At 35.1% G+C, this 21,083-nt stretch overlaps 1 protein-coding gene across 4 annotated transcripts; it reads right to left on the reverse strand.

Moving 5' to 3' along the window:
- Nucleotides 1–97: 97 nt before the first annotated feature.
- Nucleotides 98–7,873, reverse strand: LOC114194232 (ATP-dependent zinc metalloprotease FTSH 9, chloroplastic-like). Of its 4 annotated transcripts, none has more exons than XM_028084347.1 (14): nt 6,853–7,873; nt 4,592–4,657; nt 4,346–4,480; nt 4,137–4,226; nt 3,590–3,775; nt 3,418–3,504; nt 3,210–3,323; nt 2,978–3,102; nt 2,776–2,884; nt 2,488–2,613; nt 1,835–2,158; nt 1,636–1,759; nt 1,067–1,239; nt 98–187 (listed from the first exon to the last, which is right to left on the reverse strand). In XM_028084347.1, exons 1-13 carry the CDS (start codon nt 7,648–7,650, stop codon nt 1,115–1,117), a joined length of 2,409 nt encoding a protein of 802 aa, XP_027940148.1. In that variant the 5' UTR covers nt 7,651–7,873; the 3' UTR covers nt 98–187; nt 1,067–1,114. The 4 variants fall into 4 exon arrangements, with proteins under 4 accessions (XP_027940148.1, XP_027940147.1, XP_027940146.1 ...); XM_028084346.1 differs by lacking the exon at nt 98–187 and adding an exon at nt 647–974; XM_028084345.1 differs by lacking the exon at nt 98–187 and having other exon boundaries at nt 647–1,239.
- Between the last annotated feature and the right edge of the window lie 13,210 nt (nt 7,874–21,083).

Here is a 21,083-nt window from a genome sequence, read left to right on the forward strand (position 1 = left end):
AATTTTTAATTAAAAACTTTAAAATGTATTGAAATTGTTCAAACTGCCCCCACCTTCAATCAAGTAGGTTGGCTTGGCAGCTTATGTAAGAACAGTTTGATTTTGGTACATGTAATTTTTAACATCTTGTCTTGGAAGGCAGCTCTACACCACTATTTGTCCACTTGCAGTTTTGTTGTTCAAGCTTCTGAGCAGCAGAAAAATGAGATAATGATTTACAATGATAGAATATGACACAATGATTTTCCAAAGAAAATTGGCCACACAGGACCATGGTCCACAACCACAATGCAAGTTAGCATGATATTGTTCTTTCTCTGTTAAAAAAAGTACAAAAATGTTGCATTCATAGAACACTGGATATTTTGCTCTCCTCTCAATTTCAAAAGATCCTGCTATATATATGAATACAAATTCATTTCAATCATTCACACCAGGGACAAATGACTACAAATATTCCACCTTGTGGAGGTTTACTTCTGATAGATTATAGTTGATAATGCTGAGTCAACACGATTTTTTTCCTTACAAAAGAGAGGGGAAATCATTCTTTACTTTTATCTCTGTTCCAACACGCATTTCTAATTTTGGAATAATTATCCATCCCAAAAAGATTCTACTCAGTTGAAAACAAAGATGACTCAAATTTAGGAATTTGAGAATGAACTTCATAACTAACCATGTTATGTTATACTTACAGTTTGGATAAAATAGTTGGGTGTAACAGAAAGCAGAACCATGTATATTTCACAGAATATAAAAAACTATATACCAAATTACATTTGCAAACAGCCACATCAGGACTGAAATAATAGTCAATATACAACGAATTCAATTTACCAGTCAATATATGTAGTTGGTGAGAGGCACTATTATGTATTTCTTCATCTTCTTTTTCCGTGTGGCTTTGGATGAGTGAATTATGAGTTAAATAACAAGGCTGGCTATGTGTTAAAAATGATGCCAAGATCCACCTTACAGGAATATACAGTGTTATAGGGGTGAACTCATTCTGTATGAGACATATAACTGCACTGGCTTTAGCCAAACAACGTCAAAAACATACCTTAAGTTTCACTCAACTTTGCTCGCATAATAGACAGCTCTCAACTGTTCAGGAACCTGTCTGCATTGGGAGGAGAGACCCTTGCTTGCCTTCTATGAACATTGCAAGCTCTGTCGGCGCAACCACCAATCTTAACCACTTCTGTAACTCTTCACCCTCTACTTTCTCTTTTTCTGATGAATCAGTATCAGCACTATTAGAACACCACAGTTAAGCAAAGCTACATGGTTCACAGTCATCTGTATTGATACATAGTTAACATATGCAAAAGATTTCATACACCAATTTCATTTTTCCCTCTGATGATCATTGTATTATATAGAAGTGTAACATTCAGTATAGAGTAAAGTTCAAAACAAAAACTTGCGTCTAATTCACCCACACAATTTCCAGTGGTGACATGACAGTATACAGGTATGAACATGCAAGAGATAGAACTTTCTATTTTTTAGTTAAACCCTAACCTAAATATATACATTATCAATTTAATTAGGTTAAAAAATTTGAAGTTATAAAACCTTTAGTTTTGGACAATCAGCTGAAACAAAGCATGAGACCCGTATAGTTACCTTCTAAATGAGCACCTAGACCCTCCAAAACAGTAGGATTAGCTCGCACAATGGAAAGTGATACTTCCAGCGCCGACTGCAGCAATGCTTTCACTTCTCTTTGAACAAGATCAACAAGGTGTCCCTGTTTGTTTAGATAAAAATCAGCATATAGTAAAAATTGAATAGGAAGAAGAAATAAGTTAATGAAATACAGGACCTGATCTCTTCCCCAAGGAACTGATCCGCCAGATTCATCCATTCCACCATTGGAAAGGGTGGCAATTGACACAGGACCTATTGTCTGATTAAGACCATATTCAGCAATAGCTTTGTATGCCATATCAGTTGCTCGCCTGATGTCATCAAGTGCACCGGTTGACACTCTACCCGAATAAACAACTTCTTCTGCAGCACGTCCTCCGAGTAAGGTAACTAGACGGCCACGCAACTCGTCAATGAAAAGCAAGTATCTGTCCTCATTTGTTGGAGGAATGTAAGTGAATCCCAAAGCCCCTCCTGATCTAGGTAATATGCTTAGTTTCTGATAACATACACAAAATACTAAGGCATGAATGGCTTTTCTTAATAAACAAAAAACAAACATAATTTTCAATACAAAAGTAGGCTAAAATTACCAAACAGAAAATTTTGGCAAGTATTCAATTCGAAATAGAATAAAGGAGGGTTGGGTTCATTTCACAAGTACAGATACTTAACATGTGTTTTCGATAGTTTGCTTGTCTAGACAACTAAAAATCCAAAAATACCAAACCAGTATGATTATCTGACTTTATTTATTAATACCTTACCATTTGCAATGACATTTGGCATATTTATATGGCCAAGAATAGAATATTTTCTATGGTTTACCTCAACACGTGGCTGTCCAGGAAGAAGGCTTGCAACTGCAGTACCTACTACAGCATGGCCAGCTTCATGTCGTGCAACTACAGCCTTCTCACTTCCTTTCAACTTAGCAGTCTTCTTTTCTATGCCCTGAAACAAGTTACTTGGTCCATTTTATCCAGCACAGGTAAAACTTACAAAACTAAATTTTTTCAATTTAACTTTTGTGATTAACATTCCAAATCCTGCCAGACGGCAGCTGTAAAGTGAAAATGTCCATCTATCAAGATTTCAAGAGACATTGTAACTTACTGCTATTGATCTTTCTACAGCATGAATGAAATCAATTTTCTCCACAATAATTTTGTTTTGTCTTCCCGCCAGTAAAGCAGCCTCATTTACTAGGTTTGCAAGATCCGCTCTTCAATTATGTGTACCAGTGTGTCAAATCAAAATTTCAGTCTTCTAAATATTTAAAAGAGATAAAAAGGTATGAACGAAACAGAATAATTACCCTGTAAAACCAGTGGTCATACAAGCAATGTCACCAAGGTCAACATCCTTAGCTAAAGGAAGTTCTTTCTTGGAAACATGAACTTTTAGGATAGCCTCTCTTCCAATCCTGTCAGGTGTTTCCACCTAAATCGAAAATGAACATTTTTTTTTCTTAGAATATGCCAAGTCAAGGTCATTCTGAAATCAGTATAAAAATCAAAGGAGGTTATGTATTTAAATAGAATCCAGACCATAACTACTCGATCAAATCTTCCTGGCCTTCGGAGTGCAGGGTCTAAGACATCTGCACGATTAGTTGCTCCAAGAACAATGACTGCAGAATTGCTGTCAAAACCATCCATCTCCTGCAATTCAGTTAAAAAATTAGCCTCTTATTTACATAATCCCCCACCACCAATGCTCGAAAAAGAAAATACAAGAAAATGAAAAATTGGTTACAGTGAGTAGCTGGTTCAAGGTTTGTTCTCGTTCATCATTGCTGACGATCCGAAATTTACCATCGCGACTTTTAGCCACAGCATCTATCTGCATACCAACATGAAAGCTTAATTGATTGAATAGTAAACATTAAATCAAACACCTAACAGAATAAAAAAGTATATATTTTTACCTCATCAATAAATATAATGGACGGTGCCTCTTTCTTTGCCCTTGCAAAGAGATCTCTCACACGGGAAGCACCCATACCGACATATAACTCTACAAACTCACTAGCAGAACAACTTATAAATGGTACATCAGCTTCCCCTGCCACCGCCTTCGCCAGTAAAGTCTTACCTGTCCCAGGAAGACCCACCTGTAAGATAAAACAATGGATATTTACAACCTACATGTCAAATTAAAGCAATAATAAAATGAAAAATAACTTGGCTATGAATAATCCAGTGAAGTACCATTTCAAACTAACACAATAGTTATCTCATTTTTTGCAAGTTAATAATCATGAAATAAGAGAAAACATACATCATATAATACGGTAGAAAATTTTACTGGATATTATTAGAAAATATTCCCAAAAGAAATTTCCCATATTTGATCCCTTTCCCAAGAAAACATTTACAGCTACAAAGTGTTTGCTGGCAGACCAACATGTGCTTTCATCCTCAAATCAAAATACCACTGTGTATTATTTATCATATATCCCTAGCTAGACTCACCAAGAGAACACCTCGGGGAGGACGAGCTCCAAGTCGTATATATCTGTCAGGATTGCGAAGAAATTCCTGGCAAGCGAACATCAGCATAAACTACTCGTCCATATCTCCAAACAAAAGGAACATAAAAAGGCCTGTTGTATAATAGAAAGACTTCTATATGCCCTAAAGAATTTTAGAGCTAAGTATGAGATGAAGAAAGTCCAGCCTACCACAATCTCTTCTAGCTCCTCCTTAGCCTCATCAACACCAGCAACATCAGCAAATGTGATAGTGTCACCTTGTTCAGATGACTTTGTGCCAGCAGAAGTTCCTGACTTACGATTCCTAATCTGGCCAGGGGAATGCTGCACTAGCAATTCAATTCCTCAAAAACCAGTTTTAAAATGTTTAAAAAAAAATTGGATAAGAAGGCCTGTGAAAATAGAAAATGAGTGAGTGAAGGAATTCAAACTCACCGCAGAAAAACTAATAGGGAATCGATGGAGCAGCCCTGCAAGCAGAGCACAATAAAACACGGCTACCTGCAAATATCAGAATGAAGTCAACAGCATGTTATATTAATATAGTGTCAACCACAACAGACAAGGAAAGTCATAATGAATGAAATGGGAAGTTTAATGTCTTAAACTATTGATACATTATAATTGAAACATATCATATTCAACAAATGTGAAAGAAAGAAGATTTATCTCAAACTAGCTTCTATTTATCATCTGAAGTAATCGGTTCTTAAAAGTTATTATTTCAAATTCTCATTGGACAAAATCTATAGTTTTTAATTATAAATAAACATGTACAATATAGTTTCATGAGCTTGATAATTTTATCAACTATACTAGCCACAGACAAGTGACACAAGATACATCCATTAGTTTCTTAGCCAGCTCTATTATTTAGTTTAGTTGGTTGAAGAAATAAGGCATGTTGCCTATAAATACACCATTGAGAGTTGTTACGGGACTTGGATACCTCATATACCATAATCCCTATCATGGCATGTCTCTGAGAACCAAAATCTCAGCAGCTCACACTTTACTTGGTCACTTCACTCAACATCTTTGAACCTTGAACCTTATATAGAACCTCATAGGTAGCCCTTTTCAAGTCCCCAACAACCAACTATAATACTGGTTGATAAGCATCCAAACACTTGGGAGCCCTTTCCAAGTCCCTAACAACCAACTATAATACTGGTTGATAAGCATCCAAGCACTTGGGGAACCCACTCTTTAAAAGTTAGTTGCCAAGGGAGGAAAAACTACCACTTAAATATTTCACTGAGCATCCCAAACTATTCATAGCGGGACTTATATATTCCATAAATACACGTCACTATCTGGGAGAGAAGGAAGAAATCATCTTGACTGTTGTGAAAGAGTCGGGGCCTTTGACCAGGGAGGTCAGTCTCTCAAAGAACTGCTGTGTGCTTGTGTATTATTCCATTAATTAAGATGTTCATGGTTGTATTTCTGTAATGAAGATACAGGTTTCTATCACTGCCCTTCTTTAATAAAGAAGACTTGATAGAATGGAGTAGTAGACCTATGGGGCCATTTGATTTGAGAAGATATTTCCTATTTTCATTTTTAATTACAAAAACGTGACATTGTTTTATTTGCTTTCTGTTTTCGAAAATTTGCATCAATTCCTTTATAAATATAAACTTTTGGAAACAAAAAGCAATGTGATAACAAGATGGCTCTTTGTAATTAAAAGCAAAACAGGAAACATCTTCTCAACATAACACAGTCCTTAAGTTTTTCATGGCTCTTCCAGAAGTAGGGTAAACTAAACGAGATAGCTACAAGGTCTGTTTGAACAAGTTCTCTACAAGCTCTTCTAAGAGAGCCAAATATAAGGGAAAAATTGAAATTAACTTATCCATAAGATAAAATTAGCTTAATCACAAGTTAAAATTACAAATTTAGAGACTATATGAAAGAGCTTCTACAAATTAGTTTATGTGTAAGATAAGATAATTTTAGCTCATGAAGAAGTTAATTTCAATTTTTACTCTTATTTTTTTGTCCCAGAAGGAGCTTCCAAACAGGCCAATAGTCTATCTGGTGTGCTACAACCTACATCCATTGAGCATTCACAGAGTTTTCAGCCATATCATATAATGATTGTAATTGGAGAAATAACCATATTCCATGTATCAGTAGGTTTTTTGCACAAGCAAATATATTGGAATTTATATATTACACTTCAAACCAGCAACCTCTTTCCATTCTTGAGCAAATTCAGTCGTGGCAGAAAGAACAGATACACAAACAATGCATAGAGTGATGCAACAAATTCAAAATATAAAACCCAACATAGTTATGATAAATTAATGATACAATGAACAAAAGTAATCCAAAACTAACGCGTCATAAAAACCTTAAATCAAATGAGTGTAAATAAACAAAACAATGCTACAACTACTCTAACTATTCTTATTTTGGGTAAAATCACATGTTCTGTCCATGAAAAGCAATCACGCTCGAGCCCAAAAAAAAAAAACACCATTGGCTATAAAATTCTCCCTCCAAGTATTTATATCACCTATGTACGAGTGATTAAACTAGAACAAACTCCATGCATATTGACCCGTTGGTGGGTGATAATCTAACTATTTTAGTTTACCAAATTGTGTTGACATAAGACTATAACAACGAAAACCAAATGCAGCTACAAGTATTTCAAGTGTGGAGACCATGTTCCAAATCCTTACCAAAGCAGAGTTGAGGAATCCATTAGACCTCTTATCCGGGGACCCGAACTCCACCTCATTTTCCATCATCTTCTCGTAAGGGGTCCTTATATCATTAGGCCTAGTGGTAGTGTAAACAATCTTCTTCGTAGGAGCAACACTCTTAACCAACGACTCTGACTCCAAAGGAGTAGCAGCAGCAACTTCAGAACCTTCCACGTCAGACTTCAACTTGAACATGATATGGACCCCATCCACCTCCACCTTCTGTACCTGATCACCATTAATCTTGCTCAAAAAATCGCTGTACGGCACGCTCACAAACGACGTCGCAGCCCTCGGTTCGGAGCCAGGTAAGTGAATCCCTGGCTTGAGCAACCGCATCACGAAAACCACAATCCCCAACTGCAACAACAACACTCCAACCTCTTGAGCGTGCAAAATGGGTTGCCACCGCCACTTCCCACTCTTCGAACCCAACCACCACCACCACCCCTTCCCTTGCTTCTCCCTCCTTCGGTTCGAACCAGGCCCGGTCGAACCCTTATCCACCCCCTGACCCTCCCCGCTCTTCTCGCCGGAATCCCCCTCTTGCCCACCACTCGCCCTGACTGCGCCACCGTGAACCTTCCGCGTCCTCCACAAATCGAACCTCCCGGAATCCCTCCATACGCCCTGAACCCTAACCGGTGCCGAATTGGGAACAAAACGACAGGTATTTTGCCTGAACGGCGGTGAGGGCTTCCGCCAGTTATGAGAATTGAGAACAACTTTGGTATACGTTATGGGAGAGAGATAGAGATACTCCAACGCCGACATTTGAATATGAATAGAACGAGAGAAAGAGAGATATAAATACCCACGACGTCAAAATCGAAACTTTGAATATCCTCTTCGCGTTCGCTTGCATTAATTTATATGGGTGTGGCTCCGAGATGATAATCCTCTGGCTTCTGATATGAGTGTCAATGGTAGCGGGAGAAGAAGAAGCATTGAGAAAGAGACAAGATGATCCGACAGGACATGGTAGCCGTTCGATTGACCAAGGGTTGAAGATTTTAAGGATCCAGATTTTTTTGTTCTCTTTTTTGAAAATTAATAATTATAATAACTACTTCCGTTTCGGAAGATTTTATTGTTTGGTTAGTTTGTGGTGTTCGTTGTGTGTGGGGACATACTTGGTGCGGAAGGGTGTAGAGAAATGCATTTTTATGGGTTGCGAAACTGACACGTGTAGGGTGATGATAACAAGGTTAGTCATGGGATGATTATGTGGCGTTGTCGTGTGTCAATCTGGTTCACAAGTTTGCGGGCACATCCAAAGATTGGGTGTAAGAGCCACAAAATAATAAAACATGATAAACAAAAACGGTAACCAATTTTTAAATTAAATTAGAAAAAATATTTTTACTAGAAATTATGAATACATTAAGTAATTATCACATCAAATGTTATGTTTTTAATAAATTTAATTTATAATTTGTACCTTTTGGTTGACATTTTACACATTTTTTGTTTTTGTATCTATCACATCTTTAATTTTTTTTAAATTCTTATTTATCAATGTTTTAACTTATGTAATGTATGGATCATTTATGTAGTTTATTAGTAGTTAGAATAAAAAAATTGAAAAGAGTTATGCATCTTGAAATTTATGCGGTTGTTTGTTTTTATTTATTTGGAGGTGATGATGATGTGCACCTTTTGCTGGGTGTTCCATTTTTTATTTCAAAATCTGAATACCAAAATCTTTGTCAGCACTCCCCATATAATTTGAGAGAACTTCCCACCTCTGGGAGCGATTGTTTGTTTTTATTTATTTGGAAATGCCTCCAATCAAGGAAGATGAAGCATTTTTGAGTCCTTTGTCACTTTAATTTAATTTCATTTCAATGAATGTGAGGTGATGATGTTGTGCACCTTATGGTGGGTGTTCCATTTTTTATTTCAAAATTTGGATGTTGTGCACCTTAGGGTGGGTGTTCCATTTTTTATTTAAAAATCGGAATGCCAAAATCTGTGCCAGAACTCCCCATATAATTTGAGAGAACTCCCCACCTCTGGGAGCGATTATTTGCCGGAGGTGTTGGATTTTTGGAAGCCCTAGTGGCCGTCTTCTTTGATTAACTGTGGAAACGTCGTCGCCGTCTATGACTTCTAGTCACACCTCTGTTCTCCGGCAACCACAAACGTCTTCTTCTATGACTTTTGATCTCTCTCTTTCTCCGTTTCTCTAACAACTGGAGTTTACCCAGGCGTTACTCTCTCACCGCTTGATTACGCCTTGATTACGCCTTTCTCTCTCTGTCGCACAAACAACACTTTCACCGCCTCTCTTTCGACTTTCTCTCTCACGCTGTCTCCACTCTGAAACACCTTCCTCTCGCCTTTCTCTCTCCCTGTCTCACCAACACTCTACTAAGTCAAAACTTTGCCTTACTTTCTCTCTCCCCATCTCATTTCATTTTGGCAAAAAGAATTTACAGGCTAAGTTTCGCGCACGTGACAACCCCTTCAGTTTCATTTTAAAAAAATCAATTAAAAATAAAAAAAGCCTGGCTCGTCACCCATGTAAAAAATGAAAAAAATGAGTTCGAAAATTATGTTCGAATATCATTTTCATTTTTATTAAATTAGTGAACTTTTATTTTAAAAGGGGAGAGAACTTTTGGAGAGATTTACGTACAAGCACTTTCATCTTCTCTAACATTTTTAAGCCATCATCAACCATCCTTTGCACCCATTTTTCACACACTTTCATCCAAACCATTCTTCGTACAGAGACAGAAAAAAATCAAAACAAAGAAACAGTACAAGAAAGAGCAAGAAAATCAATAAATCATGGTGAAGAAAGGGGGAATGGTGGAATAGGCTTCGAGAAAAAGAGAGGGAAGATGACGATGTAAGAGGCATTAGTAGTTGGCAACGATCTCTTTGATGGAATGGCAGTCGCGGCAGTGGTCTTGGTGGCCCGAAGAAGACGCGAGCAGAGGAGACGGTGCGGTAGTGTTTGGCACGGTTGTAAGTGGTGCAGTGGCGAGCAATGCCGACGTTTACAAACCTCCGAGAGTGGTTGTCGTCACCGTTGGAGGCTTTGCCGTGAGCATGGTTGTGTTTTGAACGTGATTGGTGGACGCACATGATGTTGTGATGGCGTAGATGGCTGCCGGTACCGTCGTGGGTGGTGCTGCCGTGAGCAGTGTCGCCGGCGGTTTGGCAATGAGTAGCAGCAATGGTGTTTGTGTGGTGGCTTTGTGTGGGAGGTAGAAGATGAAGTTGGGGAAGAAGAGTTTAAGTGATGTGCGTTCTGGATTTGATTTAGGTTTAAGGTTTTGGAAGATTCATTTAATTATTCTTCGTGCACCCCCATAACTTAATTCTCACACCTATGCAGATTTGTTTCATAATTGGACCATTTGTTTTTATTTTTCTATTTTTTATTTATTTCATGCACTCCCAAATGTAATAACCCCACACCCCACTCCTTTAATTTCCTTTTTAGACTAGGATGCGTTTACTTTATGCACCATGCATTTCTTCTATGTGCACCTCATTTCTATGTGTGTAATTTTTCTCATTGCACCCACATATTTATTTATGCACTTTCATTTTCTATTTCCAATTTTACCTTTTTATTTTATTAAATATCACATTTCAATCATATCATTTTCAAAAATAATAAAAAATATTTTAAATTGAAATAACAACTAAAATAATTTTCAAAATTGATAAAAATAAGAATAAATGAAATTTAAAATTATTTTATTTATTTTATCTTTTAGTGTCTAATCGACCGTTCGCGTCGCACGACACTTCTTTTTAAATAGAAGAATTATAAAAATAGTTTTGGTATCTAATCGACCGTTCGCGTCGCACGATACTTCTTTTTGAATAAAAATTATAAAAATTATTTTTGGTGTCTAATCGACTGCTCACGTCGCACGACACTCCTTCTCACAAATATAAAAAACTATAAAAATACTTTTGGTGTCTAAGTGACCGCTCGCGTCGCACGACACTCCCTTTCATAAATACAAAGTATAAAAAATGATTTTTGTGTCAACCCGGCCGCACCCGTCAAGTGACACTTATTTTCAAAAATGTCAAAAGACAACTTTAAAAATTAAATATTCTAATCAAGGTTCTCAAGAACTACGTAACCCTGATTTCTCATTTTTTTAATGAGAATACGTAGGACCAAGGTTAATCCTTGTCAGGTCCTTTTTAATAAAAAAATAACAATTTTGTTCAATATTTTCATATTTATGGGAAAAATAAATATTTAAAATAAACACATTTCTTTTGCAAATTTCATTAAAGGGCCTTTAGGCGGACGCTGTAGGGTGCTAATACCTTCCCTACGCGTAACCGACTCTCGGACTCTAAATTTGGTTTTCGCAGACTTTATTTTATTTTTATGGTTTTCCATAGTTTTCCAAAATAAACTATGGTGACGACTTCTAATCTCTTTTTCCAAATGAATTTATTTTTAGTTCGTCGTCCCGTCGCGATTTAGGTTGCGACACAGATGATGTGACAGGTGGGTCAGGAGATATCTAGAGGCGGAGAGCAGGGGCTACCTGGGCTTTTGAAAGCGTTTCTTTTGTTTTAAGATTTTGATGTAACTTTAATTATGTTGAATTTTGGTAAATTTTGTAATAGAATAATTGTGAACATTGGGATTATGTTACAGTTAGAATTTTGTTTAAATTTCCCGTGTTTTTTGGGAAATGATATTATACTAAATGAGGTATTTAATTTTCTTTTCTATTTTTTATTTATTAAAAATTTGTAATATTCCTTAGGGATGTTACACTCACCACGGGTTAGAACCGGGTTAGGTTGTGAAAAATTCAGTTTTTTTCAAAAGTTGGTTGAACTCAACCCGACTCACTTAACCAATGGGTTAAACGGGTTCGAGCCAGGTTGAAGGTTGGTTGACCCACTTAACCCACCAACATTTTCTTACAACTTTTTTTAATTTTCTTTTATAATTATTTACTACTCCTAATTATATAGGTTCACAATTTTATATTTTTAAATGTTACAATGTTGCTCAATAATATTTGAATAGTTTGAATGTTTAATTAATTTGATTGTCAAGTTATATACGTTGATACTTTAATCTTTAACTATAATCTTTATAGTAAATTACTCAAGCAATCGTCTTATAAACAAATTTTTCTAAATTAGCATAACAAAAATGTGTAATTTTTTCATTTATATTTTGTTGAATAGCATGACAGAAAATGTATAATATTAGCCATGTTTTCTTAGACTATATGGACACTTTCTTGAAAACAATTCATCATATATTAGTGGTGAGCATGATGAAGACATTGGTTCTTGATTTTACTGTGATTGGCATCTCATGGGTTACTTAAAAAATTATTTAAATATTTAAATACTTAAAAATAAATAAATATTTTTTCTATGTGGGTTGGTGAGCTAAACCCACTTAACCCACCAACCCGTGGTGGGTTGAGGCAGGTTGCAAAATTTTTGTCTCACCATAAAGTGAGCCAGGTTGGGCTCACTCATTTTAAACCCAGCTTGTGGTGAGCTAACCTGTGTGAGCTGGGTTGGCTCACTTTGACATATTTACTTGGCCCCATAATTTATATAAGATGATTCAGAATATGTAGAAGCTAACAAAGAAGCCAAATGAGAAAATTGTTTGTAACAATAATATTGTCCAATAGTATAAATAAACTAGGAGAACTGTGGAACAAGATTTGTGAATGCATTTCCGATGGAATCTTATATAATGAGCGAAGAAGGACTACAATGCCAGGTATAACACTTTAACTCACTATATGTATCATGTTTAATAGTTTACAAACTTGAACTAACATGATATATTGCAGAACTATCTCTAACCATTGAGCAATTACAAAACTTGACCTTAATAAAAATAAACAAGTTGTTGGAAATAAATGGAAAGATCCTAAAGGACTACCCATTTATGCCTTATACTGATGGATTTGTAATAAGTTTGTTAGAAAACCGGTTAATTTATGCAGATCTACATTATAATGTAAATGAACAATGACATATATTTGAAGCAAACTTCTATTCTTTCACATGTAATACACATTTGTTGCTATCAACTCAATTTTATAGTGCCCTGATTACTAAAATTGGCTCATACATTTCATAGAATAATTAATGTTGTTAGCAAGAATCAAGGTGGAAATGTTTTTATTTGTGTGGATACGGAGGAACAAGGAAAATCTTCGTGTGGAAATTTGTGATCATCTTTCTTACGATGCCAACGCAAAATTGTTTTCAATTTCAAATGGAATTGCCTCTCCTTTCCTTCTCAGAGGAAGGACAACACATTCAAAAATTTTAAAATTTCAGTGCCTATATTAGACAACTCATTTTGTAACATTATGCAAGGAAGCGAAATGTCCCAATTATTAAAGCAAGTTGACTTAATCATATGGGATGAAACGCCAATGAGATGCAAATTTTATTTTGAGGCTTTGGACAAAACTCTGAATGAGAATATAAAATCAACATAACACAATTTTTGGAGGTAAGGTAATAATCTTTGGTGGTGATTTTAGATAGACCCGTTCTAGTAATTCCAGGAGGAACCTGTTCTAGTAATTCTAAGAGGAACCCGTTCAGATATTGTACATACAACTATCGCCGCTTCATTTCTATGGGATCATTATTAAATATTAACATTAACAAAAAACATTTGTCTTTCACAAGGCAATTCAGATAGCAACTAAACAAAAGAAATCAAGGAATACTTTGAATGGATAATCAAACTCGTAGATGGAAAATTATTTGAACCTAATGATGGTTTAATAGAAATTGAGATCGAATTTTTTAACTTGGACTTTGATGATCCGATTCAAGCTATTGTTCGCAATCAATACCTTAGTTTAATGCTTAATCTATCAAAATTGCAGCGGTGGAAAAACAATATATGAGCTTTGATAGCATTGGCAATACTGAAGGATTCAAACTAAATGCATGTCAACACGTTAAACACATATGGACTGCTAAATCATAGCATTAGTCTAAAGATTAACACAGCAATCATGCTTTTGAGGAACTTAGACCAAACAAAGGGATTGTGTAACGGTACTAGATTAATAGTTACAAGACTGACAAACCTAGTTATCAGAGCAAATATTATTACTGGGAATAAAACTGGTCATGAAATATATATACCACGAATGTCTATGTCACCATCACAATCACCATTGCCTTTCAAACTTATAAAAAGACAATTCCCAATGATTTTATCCTATGCGATGATAATTAACAAAATCCAAGGACAATCACTAATTATACTTATTATCTCCAGTTTTTAGTCATGACTGAATACATGTTGCAGTATCTAGAGTATAGAGCAAAGCTAGACTGAAGATACTAATCAATGACAATCAAAAAAGGCCTTTGGACTATACAAAAAGTGCAGTTCTTAAAGAATTGTATCATAATCTATAACAAGTGATACCAAACCGAATGCATAGATATGCCTTAACCATATGCAATATTTGTTTACCATGTCTACGTCTAATTGTTCCATATATATTTCAAGTTTCAACAATACCAAAAATATGGTTCCTTTCCAAGACTATAAAAAACACCACACAACATTTATGCGACAACTTGGTAAATGTACCAACTCAAGTACTTTAATTATAAATACGTACACCTAATTAGGTTATTTTGTTATCTTAAATCTTAGTGGGAACAGAGAACTGTAATTTGTTTCTACAAACTACAGTACCAGATTATCAATTTTTAGGGTGGGTACTTTTTTTTACTACCCAACACCTAAACTTCACCATACAAATTATTCAGACAAACAAATATATTAACTATTCAACCAAACCATACAAACAATAACAAAAGAAACGAAAACAAAAATTTAGTACCTTAGAAAAGAAACACAATTGTTGAAGTAATCCACCAACAAACCAACCCATAACACGATTCCAAGATACAAATTTATTAGGGGGGTCAAAATGGGCCAGTTCAGCCCGTTTCAACCTGGCCCGAATCTGGCCCGACCAAGCAAAACAAGTTATGTTGTGTAGCCCAGCCTGTGGGCTAGCGGGCTGGCCCACCAACTTTGCCTTTTTTTTCAAGTTTTTTACTCAAGCTCAATTTCAGTAGTGTAGGCCTAAATAACATGTAACATAATTTTTTTTTCCAACATACTACATCAGTTTTACAACTAGTAGTTTCAAGCTTCCATTCCATGTCAAAAAACACATATTCAACAAAACTAAAGCCATTAAAACAAAAAACACATATTCAACAAAACTAAAAACACAATAAAGCAATAGTATGTTCACAACCTAACCACCACACCATTAGGTTTTTTCATTTGTTTTTAAATAATTCAGAGTATGCACAATATGCCACACATAATTTGAAATTACAACCATAACAACATTTCATATTGGTTGAATTATATAACCTGCATTATATAATAATAACAACTACAACAACCAACAATTACAACACCACCAAACTAAAGTCAAATGTGCATTAATATTGAGTAATATATCAGCTAGGATCCACGCCACACATAATCTGAAATTACATCCATAACAACAATTTATATTGGTTGCATTATATAACCTGCATTATATAATAATAACAACTACAATAGCCAACAATTACAACAACAACCAACAATTACAACACCACCAAACTAAAGCCAAATGTGTTGTAATATTGGGTAATAGATCATATAGGATTCATGTTCACCAGACCTATAAAAAAATCAGTACAATTAAATGTGAGATAATGTATCAATGTTCCACAAAACTATAATTTATGGTTGCATATGTAAAGAAAAACAATACAGTTACACAAAGCATGAGTCAAATAAAAGCAACTCACCTTCAATCTTCATCAATTTCCTTTTCAAGGTTATTAGATCCACCCTTAGAACAACTTCCTTTACTCTTCCATCTTGGTCAACATCGTCATCTTAAAATAACACATGGAATGAAAATGAAAAAAATAAGTTAGAATATGAAAGATTGTATATGGAAATATTTTGTTAGAATTTGTATCAAAGAAGTTACCATATTAACGAAACCTATGTTTCCAACTACAAGTACAAATTATTGCTTCAACATGTTTTGACAATAGACGACTTTTATACTTATTCAAAATTCTTGAACCAGTGTTGAAATCAGATTCATATGCAACTGTGGTAATTAGAATATTTAGCAAGTCTCGAGCCATGATTGGCAAATATGATAAACGTTGACTATTACTCTTCCACCATTCAAGAGCATCCAAAGGTTCAGTAAATGGAATTACTAATGTTGGCTCATCCAAGTATATGTCAAGTTGGTTCTTTCCTATATGAACAGAAACCAGAAGCTTGCATTGTGTTAATTCCTAACATAAAAATCAAAATCAGAATTTAATTTATATGTTAATTAATAGTGGTTAAATTAGTACAAATTAATTTGATTATATTACTTACATGAAGAGCATTTGACTTGATCGAATCAATTGAGGATGACGTTGTTGTTGACAAATCACTATGCTTATGCTTTAGGAGATGGGATTAGGAAGTGTCATTTTTGGAACAATATTCAGAAAAAAGCTTGTACAATTTTGCTTTCATGTTCTCTAACTTTACTTCCCAAGTAAGAGGCTCTATCTTTTCATAGCAATATCCCAATTTTCCAACTTCATCCTTGGGTCTAAGATTGCCCCAAATGCAAGGACAATGCTATATTCATCATAGTATTTATCAAACTTTACCATCATCTTTTCAACCATATCTTTGATAACTTAATCTTCATCTTTTAAACTTTCCATAAAAAAGGTTTGGATGTTCCAAACTTGTAAAAAGTACAAGTTTGATGTAGGATAACTTGAGGCAGAAATCAAATTTGTAATCTCATAAAAGGGTAACAAGAAAACACAATTTTTTTAACTCTTTTCCATTTCTCCTCAGATAGACAATACTTATAACTCTCATCAATTTAGTACAAACTAGCAAACACACGTTGATATTTAAGGGCACTTTGAAGCATCAAATATGTAGAGTTTCACCTTGTAGGAACATCAATACACAAAGTTGTCTTGGCATCAATATCCTCCATTTTTTCAATGCATTGTTTAAACTTCATCATCCTACTTTAAAAACCCCTAACATATTTTATGTTCTCCCTTATATCGTCTAAAGAATCACCAAGATCTTTTAATCCTTATTGCACAATTAAGTTTAAAATGTGTGTACAACAACGTACATGCAAAAACTCACCATCACAAACCAAGGCATTTTGCAAAAGAAGCTCACTTTTTAAAGTTTTTATCAAAACATCATTAGTAGATGCATTATCCAAAGTCAAAGAAAATATCATTTTCTCAATTTCCCAATCATGCAAAAATCCATTTATTTTCTTTGACAACTCAAAGCTAGTGTGAGGTGGAAGGAAGTGGCAAAAGTTCAGAATTTTACTACACAATTTCAAATTTGTGTCAACATAATGTGCTGTCAAAGCAATATAACCCTCACCAATTATAGAAGTCCACATATCAGATGTTAAACAAATCCTATTTCCTATTTTCCTGAACTCTTCCTTTAGCATGTTTTTTTCTTTCCTATGTATTTTCAAAACATCACTTTTTATCGTATTTCTTGAAACTAAACATGCATCAGGATTCAGATAACTTATCCAAGTTCTAAGCGCTTCATACTCAACAAAGTTGAAAGGTAAACCATGCTGGATAATTAAATTAGCACACAGCTCACGAGAAACCATTGGATTTATTCTTCTTGCTTTCAATTTTCCTTGCCCGTCCACTATCATTTGCCTCACATCTTCAAATTTAAGTTTACTACATTTCTCAATGTGACGCTTCAAATGAGAAGTTTCATACTTTTTACTACCAATAATGTATTTTTGGTTTCAGCCATTACACTTTGCCCTCTCTTTACCATCATCACTAACCCAAATCCTAGTGAAATATTTCCAAACATCAGAAGTTGTTGACTTATCAGTTTTCTTAGAAGAGGTTTCTTTAAGTTTAACACTTTCATCCATATCCTCTTCAAGCACATCAACATTCTCAATTTCATCATTAACACTTGGAGGAGGATTAGTTTCATCATTAACACTTGGAGGAGGATAACTATTTATATTTGACTCGTCCATTATATCTTTCTACCTACCCCGGGTTCACTAAATCCTAACACAAACAAATAGAATAACATCACCCAGTCAAAAAACCACAAACAACAACCCAATACAGCAACATAAACATCAACACAACAACATTTCCAGCTCAAAAAATAGCACCAGAACACAACTAGACGACAACACATCAAACAATTACCATAACTTACAACCACACAAACATAAACAGACATTCCAAAAATTATTCATCTTTTTAAAAGAATTAAAGGCTCGATTTTGGTTACCTCTAATCCAGAGAAGCGTTTCACGACAACAACATCGACCAAATCCAAATTGGGGGAAATGACGGCAACAACAATCACAAAATGACTCCAAATTGGGGTTTGGATCACACAAACCTTCGTCTCCAATTAGGGAAATCAGAGTGTTAGGGAAAATTAAGGTTACAAAAGTGTTAGGGGTACAAATAAGACTATTCTAGAAGGTGGTCGTGCGTGGTGGTGGTCGTGTGTGGTGGCGGTCGCCCTTCTTCGTCCTTGAGTTCGTAGCATGGTGGATCTCCTTTTGCTGAGGTCGTAGCATGGTGGTTGATTTGGTTTCGTGGCCTGCAAAGAAATTGGCGATACGGCGGAGGAGGCGCGACGCGAGCACTGTGGTGGTGACGGAGGAGGTTCTCTAGTTCTCGCAAGGGTGGGTGTGAGTCAATGACGAGAGAGGCTGCACTACACCATGTTCACAAGCAAAAACAAAATGAATTGAATTTTCTATGCCTTTCAAGTTGCACGTGGTGTTTAAGTTGCACATGCACGTGGGTTTTTATTTTAGGGGCAGGCTGTAGGCTAACCGTTGTGGCCCGCAGGCTGGCCCGCCGGGCTGGCGGGCTCATTGGGCCAGGTTGATTCAGGTTCGCAGGTTGTATTTTCCAATCTGACCCGTATTTTTTTGGACGGACTGGCGGGCCGCCTGTCGGACTTGACCCTTTTTGCCATCCACTAAAAATTGTGGACCAATTTTCTTATATTTATGAACCAATATTCTTCCATGCAATCAAAACACATTACTCATAATTATAAGATCTAACAACAAACATATACTTTCTATTGTTATGCATCCTAATAACCACCACACGTCTACGGGTGGACTTTTCTAAGTTCACCTCCCCGATTTTCTTGTTGGAGCCCCTCGTCCATTGATGGGCTTTTCTAAGTTCACCTCCCCCATTTTCTTATTGGATTCCCTCATTCATTGATATTCAAAATATTACATTTATCTATGATTCATAATACTTATATACAATTTCAAAACATTTTTTCATACCTCCAAACCTTAACTAATTATTACCATGCTATAAAAGTATTTATTGCTATAAAAAATATTTTGTAGTCATTATTCCATAAATTTAATTAATGACCTTCTATTCATCACACCAAGAAACTAGAATCATTGTGATATCAATTACATTATATACTTATATACAATTTCAAAACATTTTTTCATACCTCCAAACATTAACAAATTATTACCTTGCTATAAAATAATTTATCGCTATAAAAAAATATTTTGAATGCATTATTCAGTAAATTCAATTAATGACCTTCTATTCATCACACCAGAAAATTAAAATCATTGTGATATAAGTTACATTTATTATATTTAAAACTAAAATCATTGTTATTTCAAGTAAATTATCGATTACATTTACTTATTTCTTACTTTAATAGTAATATTTATAACAATACAGCATAATTCCAAAGGTCTAGAGATGAAATAAAATTCCAATCATGAACTTTCACATCGTCATTTCCCGTCAACAATTGCCTTAATTTTTTCATTATATATTTCACTATATAATAATTTCATCACTATTATATTTTTATATAAGTCAAACATATTATTAACCAATAAATAAATATTGGAAAAAAATATATAAACTCATATGTACACACCAAAAGACTAGTACTTAATATAAATATTTCAAAAGATATCAATTAATATTTGAATATTTTTAATGTATAAATCCATATATAATTTATATATGGTGGTTGTATATTTATTTTTTCTAAAATTGATTTACTGTGATTTGTTAATTAAAATTTCTCTTTTATACAAAATTATCTACATACAGGGCGGAGCTTTTTGGGGCAGGGAGGGCCTGGCTGTAACATCCCGTTTTCATAGTTTTTATACTATTAAACAAAACATTTTAAATTCCAATAATTCAGAAGCAGATGATGACGTAGGTCAGTAAAATGTAAAATACAGTCATCCTCAAAATAACCATACATACCCTGGATCAAATACATACAGTCCTTACATTTCTAGAGGGATTACAAAACATCTGGCCTATTAAGCCTAACAAAAAGTTACAACTACTAAAGGAACGTCTAATATACTCATCTCCTGTCCCGGAGGGGTGCATCCTCACCTGTAACTATATCTGCTCACGTTAATCGAGAAGGACGGTCATTGCATAAATAGAAGACACAAGAAACACACAAACATACAAGAAGGGTAAGCTAACTTGAATCAAGACAAATCATGCAATTGTTATATATAGGCCGAAAACAGAATTTATCACACAAAGAATCTAAATCATCCCATCAATCTCAACCATACCCTATACACCCTTCTAGACTCAATATCCGGATTATGTAAGTGGCATTGGAGCTCTTGGTGGCTTGCACTCGAGATGGTTCCCAAACTCTGCAGAGTTTTAGGCACAAGGGGTATTCACCCAACCACTCTCAAGGTAAATCCCATCACCTCTATGACGGATCGAGTTCATAGACCAAGACCTCCTGCTACTCCTCCCGACATAACCCATCATGCTCTACTTGAGTCTTGATGGTTACTAGGAGCGTCAAGATGCCACCAATATGAGTCCTAATGCCCTTACATTTACTAAAACTATCTTCCTTAGAATTTCCCTTGAAATTCCAATTCCACAATTCTCCACTAACTACACTTCCACAAATTATAATCAAACAGACTATTAATCATAAAGTTCACATGTATAATAGTCAATTGTAAATATCAATTCACTAGCACAGATTCATTTCATCAAAAACATAAGAACATTCAACTCTGCAGTGAAACTCGCCCAAGCTA

This window comes from Vigna unguiculata, chromosome 8 (assembly GCF_004118075.2).
Source record: "Vigna unguiculata cultivar IT97K-499-35 chromosome 8, ASM411807v1, whole genome shotgun sequence".
NCBI classification, from domain to species: domain Eukaryota; kingdom Viridiplantae; phylum Streptophyta; class Magnoliopsida; order Fabales; family Fabaceae; genus Vigna; species Vigna unguiculata.